The sequence below is a fragment of the Papaver somniferum genome, chromosome 7, assembly GCF_003573695.1.
Source record: "Papaver somniferum cultivar HN1 chromosome 7, ASM357369v1, whole genome shotgun sequence".
NCBI classification, from domain to species: Eukaryota; Viridiplantae; Streptophyta; class Magnoliopsida; order Ranunculales; family Papaveraceae; genus Papaver; species Papaver somniferum.
This window is the reverse complement of record NC_039364.1, coordinates 100,357,552-100,373,137: the sequence shown is the minus strand read 5'-3', so window position 1 is coordinate 100,373,137 and position 15,586 is coordinate 100,357,552. Positions and strand designations below refer to the sequence as shown.

The 15,586-nt window shown below is 39.6% G+C and overlaps 1 protein-coding gene across 1 annotated transcript in view; it reads left to right on the top strand.

The window, feature by feature from the left end:
- The first annotated feature begins 553 nt into the window (after positions 1-553).
- LOC113294986 overlaps positions 554-15,586 on the top strand; it is a 28,867-nt gene continuing 13,834 nt past the window's right edge. The window contains exons 1-2 of the mRNA XM_026543350.1: positions 554-1,054; positions 1,188-1,793. Of these exons, the coding sequence (XP_026399135.1) occupies positions 554-1,054; positions 1,188-1,793 (1,107 nt within the window). The remainder of the gene's footprint in view (positions 1,055-1,187; positions 1,794-15,586) is intronic.

Below are 15,586 nucleotides of genomic sequence, written 5' to 3'. Positions count from 1 at the left end.
CTCAAGTGCTTATATCTTTTATGTATGGTTCAACTTACTCTGAACCTAAAAAAACACAATGGGATTTTTTGTCTGAGTTTAGCAAGGATGTGCAACAACCTTGGGTAGTTCTTGGTGATTTGAATTTTCATTTGGATAGTAATAATAATACTTCAGATAAATGGGTTCAAAGTAGAGTTAATGATGCTGGTTTAATGGATATTGGTTTTGAAGGAAAGGATTACACTTGGACTAGTAACTCTTTTGGAACAGGAACTAGGAAATCTAGACGAGATATGGTCCTCTGAAATGTTGATTGGTCTTTAAACTTTTCTTCTGCTAAACTTTTGCATTTGGATTTCATTGCTTCTGATCACTGCCCTGTGCTGCTTATAACTGATCATATTCCCAAGCATTTGTGGAGACCATTTAAATTCTTTAGGACATGGATTGAACATGGTATCTTTAAGAAAAAACTTGAAAATTCCTGAATGTTGATGTCCAAGGTAGCCCTGCTTATAAATTGAATCAGAAACAACATAGTGCTAGAATAGCTTTATCTCAGTGGAATAGGATGGAATTTAGGGACATTAAGTTGAACATTAAAAATCTACAAAAAATGCTTTATGATGCTCAAAATGATACTAGTTCAACTGATCAGCATGTTAGAGTCAAAGCTATTACTAGTGATATGGAAAATTGGTACAAAATTGAGTCTGACTTTTATAAGGAGGAATCTAGGGATAAGTCTATGTTTGATATGGACAATAACACTGGATATTTTCATACCATGGTTAATAAGAGATTGCATACCAATAATATTAGTGCCCTTTGTGATCAAAATAGAAATTGGCTTAGGGATAAGAATGATATTAAAATGATGCTTACTAATTATTTTAGTGTTGTTTCTTGTACTTCAAATCCTGATTTGCCTGATCATTGTTTTGATATTATTCCCAGAATTGTCACAGATGCTGATAATGTTACTTTTTTTGCTATTCCTAATGAATTTGAGATTGAAAATGTTGTTAAAAATATGCATGCTTGGAGTTCTCCAGGTCCAGATGGCTTCCAAGTAGGATTTTACCAATCACAATGGTCAATTGTGGGTAAGGATGTTATAAATGTGGTTCAGAGATTCTTTCAATGTGGTCACATGCCTAGAAAGTCTTAATAGGACATACATTTCCCTAATTCCTATATGCAAGAATCCTAAATTGCCATCTGAATTTAGGCCAATTGGCCTTTGTAATGCCTCTTATAAGATAGTGTCTAAGATCTTAGATAATAGAATCAAGCCACTTCTTAAGAGATTAACATCTCCTTACCAGGATGCTTTTGTACCAGGGAGAGATATTCATGACAATATTATTATTTCCCATGATATGATCCATTCAATGAAACACAAAGAGGGTCTCAGTGGTACAATGGGAATTAAACTAGATCTGTCAAAAGCTTTTGACAGACTAGAATGGTCTTTTCTCGATAAGGTTCTTGAGAGTTTTGGATTTAGCAAAGATTTTTGCAATTTGATCATACAATGTGTTACTACTACTAGTATTAATGTTCTTATTAATGGTTCACCCTGTGATCAGTTTGTACCAACAAGAGGAATTAGACAAGGGTATCCTCTATCCCCTTATCTCTTTATTCTGGCCATGAAATATCTTTCTAGGTCCCTACTTGCTGTTGAAATGAAGAAAGATCTTACTGGTATCAAAGTTTCTAGGAAAGCTCCTCCTATAACCCATTTATTGTTTGCTGATGATATACTTATTTTTGGTCAAGCTAATATGAAGGATGAAAAGGCGAGGGTACCCAAATATACCTCAAGCTAAAACTTTTCCTACCTATAAGTCCTTTCTCCGAAAGTGATTGTCTATAGAATGAGTCGAGACAATGCAACTAATCTGTTCACACTTCGTGTGATCATCTATGGATACGAGATCGAGACAATACAATAACGAAGTATGTTTAATTTATAGAAAAAAGGTCCGGACTTAACCAAACACAATAGGATTGCTTATCAAGTAAATAGGAATTAACGTTTGTGTAATTTAATTTAATTATAATAAAATAATTATAATGCGGAAATATAAAGTACATGACACAACAAGATTTTGTTAACGAGGAAACCGCAAATGCAGAAAAACCCCGGGACCTTGTCCAGAATTGAATACTCTCAGGATTAAGCCGCTACACAAAATTACACCAACTTCGTATAGTTGAGACCAAGCAACTAAACATATAGTTCACCTAGTTCCATCTGTATTCCCACGCCTCCGACCTATGAATAAGTCACGTACTTGGAAGAATTCCTTTGGTTCGTATTCCAAACAGTAAAGGAACAACAAATCTGTTTAGTATCAACTCTCTTCAACCAAGTGATGTGAGTTCGATAAAGGCTCTTCTGTTTATCTCAAATAAACTCCTTCGTCGGGTTCTTAGATCTATCTTATGTTCAACTACCAAAGGTAATTGTTAAGATTTTGCAATCAATACTTTTAATCACAAAGAAATGTATTGATGCCGATCTACAGAACTAATCAATCCAATATACCACAAGGATAAACCTATTATAGTTGGATCCTCTTATACTGAAACAAGTATTGTGCACCAAAGATTATGAACCCCTGTAGATGGGGAAAAACGATTTGCTGGTTTCTAAGGAATTGAGGAGACGACCGTACGGAGGAGACTCCTCGAACCGAGCGAAATGTTAAACCTCACACAGATGCACCGCTGCAAAGGGGGTGCTTTAGATTCGAGAGATCAATCTGTAGTACTCCAGCCTAAATCAAGACAATGACCGTTCCAGAGTAAATTCGGTCACAAGAGAGGATGGGTTGATCTGTAAGAGGGAAGCTGAGAAATGTGTGTAATCAATGGTAATCAAAGACTGTGGGTGTGTGAATTTTGAATATTATAAGCTCTGAGTGATTGAAATTGCTCAATTGAGAGTAGTTGCTCAATTAATGAGTTGATGATCTCGTGTTGTCAGTTTGACGTGAGATTGATGATGCCGATGATTCAATCATGATTCAAAGACTTATTTATATTGTTGGAATTGTAGACACCATGATCCCATGAAGTGTGACAGTTGATGGAATCAAGGAGTGGGAAGTGGAGATCGTGTTTGAAACCAGTTGCTCAACGTATGGAGACTTGGTCGATTTTCCACCCACTACCTCGTGAATTCCTTCAACTGATTGCACGACTTGCTCACATTCCATCGTGTGTTTGAACACACGTGCCGTAGACCGCCAGACCAAAACCCTAAGTGATATCCCCCCAAAGTGACACGATTGACGTCTCGTGGTATGTTAGTCAATTGATGACTTCGTGGTTTGATGGGACGATGAGTCCATGTAGTTGCTGAGTTAAACATGATGTTCTGAAACTCATGAATTGAACATATCATGAGACAGAGGTATAATTCTTACGATGAAGTGAGCAAGTATTGCTCATTCGATGGATCGTTGAATATTGATTGTTGAACCAATATTCCTTGGTTTGAGCAAATATTTATCATCTGAGCAAGTGTTGCTCATGTGATGAATTGTTGAATATTTGATCGTCTGAGCATGTGTTGCTCATCTGATGGCTTATTGGCAGCGTACCAAAAATATTAATTAAAATATTGGTTGTTAAACCGAGCATAATTAATAAAATTAATGACCATGAGGCCGTCGTAAAATTATTAAGGTTAGAATCTGGAATGATGATCCTTGGATTCAGAAACCCTAATTTGATCAATTGATGATCAATTCATGGTTCGTCAGAAGTTTAACCATGAGACAAAGGAGGGAGCGACTACATGGGACCGTGGATCAACCATGTAGTTTCCATATGCTCAAAGTGAGCAAATACAAAGAACTCCTGAAGAGTTGACGATTTGTTGGTGAAAGAATGATTAAATGCTGGCTTAATCATTTATTCAAAAATGCTCGTCTGAGCCTTAGGCGAGAAAACCTAATTAATTATGACGAGGCGAGGGACCGACCATGGAGTCATGAAATGTCATGTGACCGCCTGACGATCACTTCATGAAAATCCAAAGTGTTTGGAAGAGTTTTGGACCTAATACGAGCAATTGTGCAAATTAGGTCAAAACTGTGAAAATTGATGGGACCGGCTTCCGTGAGCCAAAGAGCCAATCTTGGTCGGTCAAGATAGCGTGCTTGTGTCCCCAAGGCGTCCGCGTCTCAGTCCTGAGAATTTTGATATTTTTTGGCGTGCAATTGAGCATCCATTCGAGAAAATATGCCAAAATTAGGGTTTCGACGAAACTGAGGAAAACACCATGAGATGATGAAAAATAATTATAAAATAAGGAATGAGGAGGCGTGGGACCGCCGTGGTCAAGGCATGGTCGGCCGGTCGTGACCACGGTCCCGTGGTGCCTTTTCCTTAATTTTAATTGAAGGAGTTTTCATGAGTTCAGGGAAGCAAAAAATATTAAAATAATAAAAACAAGGGCGTGTGGGACCGTGGAAGGCATGGTCTACCGGCTTGGGCCCGATCCCACGAGTTTCCCTAATTTTTGTGTATTTTTTATGTATTTTTGATGAATTGAGGGAATTTTTCCTAATTTGGGAGAAATACCATGAAATCAAGGAATTTGATGAATTCAAGGAAAACTAATAATAAAATAGTAAAACAAAGGGGCGTGTGGGACCGGCTAGGGCATGGCCGGCCGGCCAAGACCCGGTCCCACAAGTTTTCATAATTTATTTTATTTTATTATTATTTGATGATTTGTGCAAAAATACCATGAAATCAAGGAGTTTTTTCATGAAATTAGAGAAATAATAATAATAATAAAATAATAAGGAGTCGTGGGGTGTGGGGCCGGTTGGGACCAAGGCATGGCCGGTTGGCCAATGGTCACGCCCCACACTCCTTTCCTTAATTTTATATTATTTTTTATGGATTTATGGAAGTACCATGAAACCGAGGAGTTTCCTCGAGACGAAGGAGATTTGATAAAATGAGAGAATTTTCATCAAATCATGGAAAATAATATAAATGCATTAAAAATTTAAAACTGGCGTGGGATTGACCACGACACGGTCGGTTGGTCGTGTGTCCGTGTTCCCAACACCCTGGTCAATATTTTTAATTATTTATTATTTTCTTCTCTATTTTGCATAGGTTCATCGTTTCGTTGTATTTTTGAAATACTCGTTCGTGCGGTGACTGTTAGTGTATCGTCGTTGAATACACCTTCACCATTTGAATCGGGGCTTACTTAGAGGTAGCTCAGACACCCGGTTGTTGATTATTTATTACTAACTGTGGAATCCAGTGGAGAATAATTCACAAGACTGAGTAATAAGATGTTTATTATTAATTCATAGGATCAGCTGAGGATTCGACTACGAATTCAGAATAATAAAGTGAGCATTACCATTCCATGGGATCGTAGATTCGACCATAGAATCGGAGTAATTAAGATTTATCTATTACCATTTATGAGAGCAGTTGTGGATTCGATCATGAAATCGGAGTAATGAGATAATATAGTTATTGCTATTCTATGAGATCAAGCCGTGGATTCGATCATAGAATCAGAACAATTGTTATTGCCATTCCATGGGACCAGTCGTGGATTCGACCATGGAATAGGAGCAATTGTAATTAGGAATAATTAACTTTGTGGCTCTATATTAGCAGAGCAAGCTGTCTAGGAGCATTAATTATCCTGATACGAGCTTGTCGGTAAGTCATATCATTTATATAGTCAGGGTAAACTCGTTGTTTGTTTCTGAAGACGTTATCGCTCTATACTATCAGAGCAAGCTGTCTAGGAGCCGTCCATCTCGTGATACTATATAGAAATAATCACTGAAAGTGTTCAGTGTTCATGAGATATGACGTTGTCCAGTCGTGAGACTACATATCTACATGTACTCTGAGAGAAAGTACTCTCCGTTGAGAATTCGATGAGAGACCCGTGTTTCAATACTCACGTCTGATTGCTGGATCAGAGCTTCGTATAATTATGAGTTTACGATTTTAGCCCTTGTCGAAAATCCACCATCTACATTAAGTCCCCTGCTTACTGAGGAAAGCTGTGTTCCTCAGTCAGCATTAAATGGTGATTTTCCAGCCATAAATAATAATACCAGCAATTGAACTTAGTCGTAACTTGAGACGTTACCGGATTTAGAGAGCATGAGCAAACCACGACTTGATGAAGGCTTCAATGTCATGATTGGAGCGTCGTTTGATGAGCATAAATTGGTGTTGAACCGCTGGTTTGGACGACGAGTCCGTGGTCGGTTAGGATTCGCGGGCCTGTCCCATGAAAACAAGTCCTTGTTTTATGAATAGACGCTCGTTCGTTCGTTAGTTTAAGGAACAAACAAAATAGACCTTAGTCTAATGATATAAAATTCGTCTATGAGCTTTCACGAAAACCAGAATTTTATATTTTAAATATGTGAGATTTCACAAAGTGGAATAATCTCTCGTTTCAAAGGTGGATGCTCGTACGAGAGAAAAGTTTTTTTTTTGATAGACGTGCGTCTGTTAGTAATAAAATTTTGTTTATGAGCCTTCATGAAAATTTTTATCTTTGATCTTTCGGAAATCTTTGAAAATATACTCTCGCTTCAAAGACAGATGCTCGTGCGAGGGAGCAAAAATATATAGATATATTTTTCAAATTTACGTGAGTTTCACGTTAAAATATATTTTGTAAAATCAATGTTTTGATTTTGCACAATTGTTGAAAGTAGACAACCATACATGGTGAAAGAATGTCTATATGTGAGTTTTCACAATCGTAGAATAGACGTCTGTCCAAATTTTGAGAAACCAGTGAATGTTCACATTGTAAAATTTACGTGGGTTGTTCACGGTTTTGTGAAAATCATGTCAGAATTTTGCTCGTCTTAGCAGGTTTGAAGGAACGAGCAAGATTTGAAGTATTAACTCGTGTACTGTTAGTGGAATCGTAAACAAGTAATAGTTGAAAGTTACCATTTTTGCAGACGCTGATGTGAGCATCTTTATTCCATGATTCGTTGTTTTGCCGAATCCTGCGCTTTGTATAAATGATGCGCTGAATGTTATGCATCTGTCACAGCAACTTTGCAAGAATGACTGACTCCCATGATGACACTTTCAAAGACGATGTTTCCAGGGATGACATCTCCGCGGGTGTAACTTCAAGAAATGGTACTTCTGGGACCTCTGAGTGATGGTGAGAGATCCTTCATACTGATTTGTACTCCTGGTTATTTCATCAACTATACCACAGGATGATCATGTAGTGAGGTTTCAGATCAATGTAGACTCCTCGGAAATGGAAGAAAGTCTTCGGGGCGGAGCACCCAGAAGTAAGGACTACAGGATGTTAGCAAATGACGTGCAGTCCCCAGCCGTTTCTTTGGTGAGTTGTTACCGCTCCTTGTGTCATGACTTTTTCCTGCACGTGCAATTAGGATCACGAGACCAAGGTTTTGTTATTTCTTTTCAGACATTTTCTCCATCGATTGACGGTCTTCAACTTGTTCCCAGGCGAACAATTCAGGAATCCAGTACTGATGAAAAAGTCGATATAAATATCTCTTTCGTGCAGGTGATCGCGGCATCTCCTTGAATGAAATAATAATAATTTTCGTTGATGAATCCAGGAAGAAATCATTGTATATAAGAATCATGTTGATGAAGCGCACTCTTCTTTGGGAGATGGGAATATGGAGAATTCCCGAAATCCCGAACCGAATGGAGATAGTGGTGTTGTCAACGGAGATTCTGGCATCGTCGAGCCTTCAAATGATTTAGAGACTCCCTTAGTAAGTATATCTCCTGTAATTTATTCAAAGAATTATGATATCGCTGATTCGTGAATGAATGAATGAAAATCCATGTGAATTTATGGATAACTTTGCCAAAATACGTTATCGGAAAATTTCAGACTTCAGATTTTACTAGAAACGTTGTAGAATCTTCGTCCGAAGTCTGATTTTAGCGGTTTGCATATGTATCTTCAAGCCCAGGAAATTTACAAGCTTTATTAAAGAAGCTCTTTGAAGTTTGAGCATGTTTAGCGCCTGAAAAAGGCGAAATAGTGAACTTCCAGGAGACCTTCAGAACCTTTTCAGATGGCATGTTGCTCCATGTTTTGGCCACAAATCTTTGCTCGTTTCTCTAATTGTTTTGAATTTTGGATATGTTGTATAGGACATTCATACGAAGAGAATGGTATATGACCCATCCCTCGATTCTTCACCAATTGCTCCCAGCTCGTCGGTTTGTACAGGACATTGTAAAATCATCTCAGCCGAGCTTGCTGTAAAACACTCATGTTGTGTTCTTAGACCATTCGCTTGTGTCTTGAACGGTTGGTGAAGGATTTTAATGTCATTTATTCGTTTGATATCAGGACCCCTTGATTGATACATGATCATGGTGCTTGCAGCGCCATCTTGCTTTTGTCAGTCGTAGAAACATTTCTTCTGAAACCCTGGTCATGGGACCATAGCTGAGGTTGCTCTTGAGAGGGGATGATGTAATGACCACGGTTTCATGTACCGATGGTAGAATTACTTTTATGATGAATGATTAGCACATGAGAGTCTGGTGCCACGAGTCTTGGACTGTGAAACTGGTCGTCATGATCAGTGGATCGTCAGTCCCCAGTATTTTGTTAGATATCTCCTTTTCGTCTTCTCTTCTTCTGGAAAGACTTGGATAGAGGACCCAGGTAGAAAAATTGATGTAAATACCTAGGTGGTAGAAGTTGGAGGTACCTTGATGAAGTACTTAGTGGAAAGACCTGGTGAACACCGATCGACTGTGGAAGTCATGAATCCCGTCTAAGAATTTTTGCTTGCATGTTGTTCGCTCTGGAAGCTTTAGGGACCTCATACAAGGTCGGAATTCGATGCTTAACCCCAACTTTCGAAGCTAAGAGGCTTAGTTATCACATTAGAAAAGAATCACTCAATTTGGAGTTGTAGAGGTCAACCAACGAAGCGTGCACATTTGTAATTTGTAATCCCGTACAAATTTTTTCAGATTCCGTAGACCTGACGGTAAAAGCCATATCTTTCAGCTCGTATGTCCTATTGGTGCGCCCTTTTGGTATGTTGTAGAAGAAACATAGACGAACATCTTTTGTTGAGGAAGTATTGTCTCATTCATCACCCGTTGGTACGTTTTTGTAAACCCATGGCCTGGAGCATGTCGTATCTCATTTGTAGAGGCGATGAGAACATCTTGTAAAAGACTTTGACTTGTACCCGTCCGTCGTGCAAGATTTGGGAAGATGTTCATGTTATCATGTCTACATATATTGATATGAATCATTGGTTCTTAGATAAGTCCGCTTCATGTGTAACACTTCAGAGAATGATTAGTTGATGAAGCCCTGAGGATGTTGCTTTTGAGACCGTTGTTGGTGCTGAGACCATGAATGATTACGCTCCAGAGATCCTTGTCGATGATGAAATTAGGGATGGTGTTCCTCTAGAGATTATTGTTGATATTGATACCATGGTTGAAGTTGCTCCAAAGACCGAAAAGGCTAGAACCATGATTACAGATATAATCTTTGCTCCTCCATCCAGTGAGCCTTTTACGAACTAGTTGATGAGTTGAGCGTCCCTAAGATGAAGGTGTACTGAGAGTTCAACCTGAATGCTCCTGAAAGCGTAACTCAGGTTTCCCAGTGTATGTTGAAGGAGTTAGTGCCATCCATGTATGAATGATGTAGCATCTGCTTCGGAAGTCTTATCATGGGATAATGAAGACTTATCGATTGTAGTTTAGTTACACTTTGATCATGTTGGCGTTGAATCAATGTGTCATCGTCGAGATATTTGTGCTGAAGTTGTACTCTTTGATTGGGAGTACAATTTGATGGCTTCTTAGATGCTTGAGCGTTGAAGCGTATATTCCTTAAGCATCGAATGTTTGATCATCTCGGCCCTGGAGTATCTTCCATTGATTCATCATCCCTTTCGTTGCGGTAGTGGGATTCGACACTTGTGCAGACATCAGAGCTTTCTGAGTTTGTGAAACACATGGACTTTCAGGAGAAACACCCGAAGTGTTCTTTTCCATGTTTGGACATCATCTCGGTAATGAATGTTTAAGTGCTTGATTCGGAGGAGCGTCAGATTCAACCACTTGGTAAAATACCAATATGGTGAAGCTACCATTCATAACGTCTTCCAGAGTTGCTAGCAGAATTGAGTCCCATGCTAGGATAGCATGTGAGGAAATAAATGACATAGACATGGGATGAGACTTTCCTGAGTGCGGAACCTCTTGATGGATGTATATGCATCTTTTTCAGGTTCTTTCTTCAACCTCGTCAAAGTTTGAAATTCCTCCAAGTACTCTGATGATGGAATGTCCGTCAAATATTCTGGATCAGAATTTTCTTCGTTGGAGAGACGTGTAACCAAAGGCGCTCTGTAAGTACCCATATTTTCAGCGTGGATCCACGCACGTCTGAAGGACATGTCATATCCTGGATCTTCCTGATTATGTGAAACTTGGTTTCTGTCCAGTGTTGAACTTATGTTCACTTTGAGAATGATGTAGCCATAAGTATTCCGAGCGCTCCTTCAAGGTCTCTGATTGAGATGGGAGCATGAGTAGCTTCTTGTCGACTAATGCCTGCGGCTCTGAGGTTTTCAGTGGAATGATGTTGATGGCGGTGCCGGCATCGATCAACGTTCTTCCAAATTCGTTTCTTCGACTGTGGTAAGCAGTCCCCAGTCGTACATCTCTTGGTTTGTGGCTGGAGTCTCAAGAAATATTTCCGGGATGGACTTCTTGACACGATGTGGTTCAGTGTTGTGAACATGTCTCTCTTTTGTGCCTTCGACAGATAGAGCAATTCACGTTCGACCAAGGATTGAACTGCCTCTTTGATAGGTTGTTCAGAGAGTGTAAAGGTTATGATTGGGAGAGGATTCTTGTGTACTCCTCCAGTGCCCAGTTGAATCTATTGTGGATCAACCTTCTCTTTGGTGACGTGCTTCAAAATATTGCAGTTACTTGTCGAATGATTGATAAATCTATGAAGGTGACAATACCTTGGATTCTTCATATTGGCTCTCTATGATGAGTAACAGTTTGATTGCACCGTCTGGGACCCAGACTTCCAGTAACTCGATCACTCCTTCATGAGAAGTTTGAGTCTGTCCGATCATTTTCCCGTTCGTTGATGCCAGGTCGAGGTTTGTGCAAGATTGGTTATCCTTCCGTGATGCTTTTGTAGGAAGAGGTGTTGGATGTCGCATGTTTGAGAAAAAGCTTTCTTTTTGATCCTTGATCAACAAGGTTCATGGAAGGTTGGACATCGTACTGTTTGTTGATCAGGCGTCGGCTGCTCCGAGGTTCCTCGACCTTGCAGACTTTGCTCAGCAAAGCAGGTGTAATATTCGCTGATCGTTTGGATGCTTCATGAAGTTCTGAGAGAGTCTGGAGTCACAGAGAATGGCTCTGTATATTGGGATAATTTCGTTTTGTTCATGCTCTCCTAGTGCCTCCAGGGATCGAGAGACGTGTTCTCGAGCGCTCTATGTTCCGTTATATAGTGCGAACGTTGGGGAAGTGTATCCCTTTAGGAAAGAAATTATTTGCGTAGCAACAGGTTATGAAGGTTGATAACGATGAACCGATGATGCTTTGTCTTTTCCTCGATCCTCCATGAAGCGTTCCAGGTCCTCACGAGCGATGAAGCCTGCAAGTTCCTTTGTTGTAGAGTCACCTGCAGCTTTGCGGAATTCTTCATCTTGTACAACATGGATAGGAGAGATTTCAGGATCAACAGTTGAAGATGTTTCTTTAGCTTCTCCTTTTTCGCGTTGAGGCTGAGTTCGTTCAGACGCAAACTTGTCTGTGAGAGTTTTGAGATAAGCATACAACTCTTTCTGTGTTGCATCCACGTCAGTCTGAACCTTCATGAGATCAAGATGATTTCCTATGGTTTTTCAGGAGATCAACCAAAGAGTGGATTGTTGATGGCGCCAGTGTCGTCACTTGCAGGGCGATCTCTGGAGCACCAGTGCTTGGAAGAGTGATAGTAACATGTGACGTGATATTGCTGGCCGGAGGAGTGGTGTTAGCGCTACCACTAGAGCCTGCAACGTTAATAGGAGTAGTACTTGCTGGGAGTACCACTAGGACTTGCAATGTTAGAGTTGGGTGTTGAACCCGGATTGATAACTGAACCATACCTAAGACCGACAATCCTGCCAAATTGAGATTGCAACCGAGAGAATGATCTCCCATTGTGGTCGCCAATCTGTAAATGGGGAAAAACGATTTTCAGGTTTCTAAGGAATTGAGGAGACGACCGTACGGAGGAGACTCCTCGAACCGAGCGAAATGTTAAACCTCACACAGATGCACCGCTGCAAAGGGGGTGCTTTAGATTCGAGAGATCAATCTGTAATACTCCGACCTAAATCAAGACAATGACCGTTCCAGAGTAAATTCGGTCACAAGAGAGGATGGGTTGATCTGTAAGAGGGAAGCTGAGAAATGTGTGGAATCAATGGTAATCAAAGACTGTGGGTGTGTGAATTCTGAATATGATAAGCTCTGAGTGATTGAAATTGCTCAATTGATGAGTTGATGATCTCGTGTTGTCAGTTTGACGTGAGATTGATGATACTGATGATGCCGATGATTCAATCATGATTCAGAGACTTATTTATATTGTTGGAATTGTAGACACCATGATCCCATGAAGTGTGACAGTTGATGGAATCAAGGAGTGGGAAGTGGAGATCGTGTTTGAAACCAGTTGCTCAACGTATGGAGACTTGGTCGATTTTCCACCCACTACCTCGTGAATTCCTTCAACTGATTGCAAGACTTGCTCACATTCCATCGTGTGTTTGAACACACGTGCCGTAGACCGCCAGACCAAAACCCTAAGTGATATCCCCCCAAAGTGACATGATTGACGTCTCGTGGTATGTTAGTCAATTGATGACTACGTGGTTTGATGGGACGATGAGTCCATGTAGTTGCTGAGTTGAACATGATGTTCTGAAACTCATGAATTGAACATGTCATGAGACAGAGGTATAATTCTTACGATGAAGTGAGCAAGTATTGCTCATTCGATGGATCGTTGAATATTGATTGTTGAACCAATATTCCTTGGTTTGAGAAAATATTTATCATCTGAGCAAGTGTTGCTCATGTGATAAATTGTTGAATATTTGATCGTCTGAGCATGTGTTACTCATCTGATGGCTTATTGGCAGCGTACCAAAAATATTAATTAAAATACTGGTCGTTGAACCGAGCATAATTAATAAAATTAATGACCATGAGGCCGTCGTAAAATTATTAAGGTTGGAATATGGAATGATGATCCTTGGATTCAGAAACCTAATTTGATCAATTGATGATCAATTCATGGTTCGTCAAAAGTTTAACCATGGGTCGAAGGAAAGAGCGACTAAATAGGACCGTGGATCAACCATGTAGTGTCCATATGCTCACGTGAGCAAATACAAAAAACTCCTGAAGAGTTGATGATTTTTTGGTGAAAGAATGATTCAATGCTGGCTTAATCATTTATTCAAAAATGCTCGTCTGAGCCTTAGACGAGAAAACCTAATTAATTATGACGAGGCGAGGGACCGACCATGGAGTCATGAAACCGGCCCTGGGTTGTCATGTGACCGCCTGACGATCACTTCATGAAAATCCAAAGTGTTTGGAAGAGTTTTGGACCTAATACGAGCAATTGTGCAAATTAGGTCAAAACTGTGAAAATTGATGGGACCGGCTTCCGTGAGCCAAAGAGCCAATCTTGGTCGGTCAAGATAGCGTGCTCGTGTCCCCAAGGCGTCCGCGTCTCAGTCCTGAGAATTTTGATATTTTCTGGCGTGCAATTGAGCATCCATTCGAGAAAATATGCCAAAATTAGGGTTTCGACGAAACTGAGGAAAACACCATGAGATGATGAAAAATAATTATAAAATAAGGAATGAGGAAGCGTGGGACCACCGTGGTCAAGGCATGGTCGGCCGGTCGTTACCACGGTCCCGTGGTGCCTTTTCCTAAATTTTATAATATTTTGATGATTTTATGAAAAATTCATGAATTTTGAGAAATTTGATGAATTTAGGGAGTTTCCATGAATTGAAGGAGTTTTCATGAGTTCAGGGAAGCAAAAAATATTAAAATAATAAATACAAGGGTGTGCGGGACCGTGGAAGGCATGGCCGGCCGGCTTGGACCCGATCCACGAGTTTCCCTAATTTTTGTGTATTTTTTATGTATTTTTGATGAATTGAGGGAATTTTTCCTAATTTGGGAGAAATACCATGAAATCAAGGAATTTGATGGATTCAAGGAAAACTAATAATAAAATAATAAAACAAAGGGACGTGTGGGACCGGCTAGGGCATGGCCGGCCGGCCAAGACCCGGTCCCACAAGTTTTCATAATTTATTTTATTTTATTATTATTTGATGATTTGTGCAAAAATACCATGAAATCAAGGAGTTTTTTCATGAAATTAGAGAAATAATAATAATAATAAAATAATAAGGAACCGTGGGTTGTGGGGCCAGTTGGGACCAAGGCATGGCCGGTTGGCCAATGGTCACGCCCCATACTCCTTTTCTTAATTTTATATTATTTTTTGTGGATTTATGGAAGTACCATGAAACCGAGGAGTTTCCTCGAGACGAAGGAGATTTGATAAAATGAGAGAATTTTCATCAAATCATGGAAAATAATAAAAATGCATTAAAAATATAAAACTGGCGTGGGATTGACCACGACACGGTCAGTTGGTCGTGTGTCTGTGTTCCCAACACCCTGGTCAATATTTTTAATTATGTATTATTTTCTTCTCTATTTTGCATAGGTTCATCGTTTCGTTGTATTTTTGAAATACTCGTTCGTGCGGTGACTGTTAGTGTATCGTCGTTGAATACACCTTCACCATTTGAATCGGGGCTTACTTAGAGGTAGCTCAGACGCCCTGTTGTTGATTATTTATTACTAATTGTGGAATCTAGTGGAGAATAATTCACAAGACTGAGTAATAGGATGTTTATTATTACTTCATAGGATCAGCTGAGGATTCGACTACGAATTCAGAATAATAAAGTGAGCATTACCATTCCATGGGATTTTAGATTCGACCATAGAATCGGAGTAATTAAGATTTATCTATTACCATTTATGAGACTAGTTGTGGATTCGATCATGAAACCGGAGTAATGAGATAATATAGTTATTACTATTCTATGAGATCAAGCCGTGGATTCGATCATAGAATCAGAAAAATTGTTATTGCCATTCCATGGGACCAGTCGTGGATTCGACCATGGAATAGGAGCGATTGTAATTAGGAATAATTAACTTTGTGGCTCTATACTAGCAGAGCAAGCTGTCTAGGAGCATTAATTATCCTGATACGAGCTTGTCGGTAAGTCATATCCTTTATATAGTCAGGGTAAACTCGTTGTTTGTTCCTGAAGACGTTATCGCTCTATGTACTAGCAGAGCAAGTTTTCTAGGAGCCGTCCATCTCGTGATACTATATAGAAATAATCACTGAAAGTGTTCAGTATTCATGAGATATGCCGTTGTCCAGTCGTGA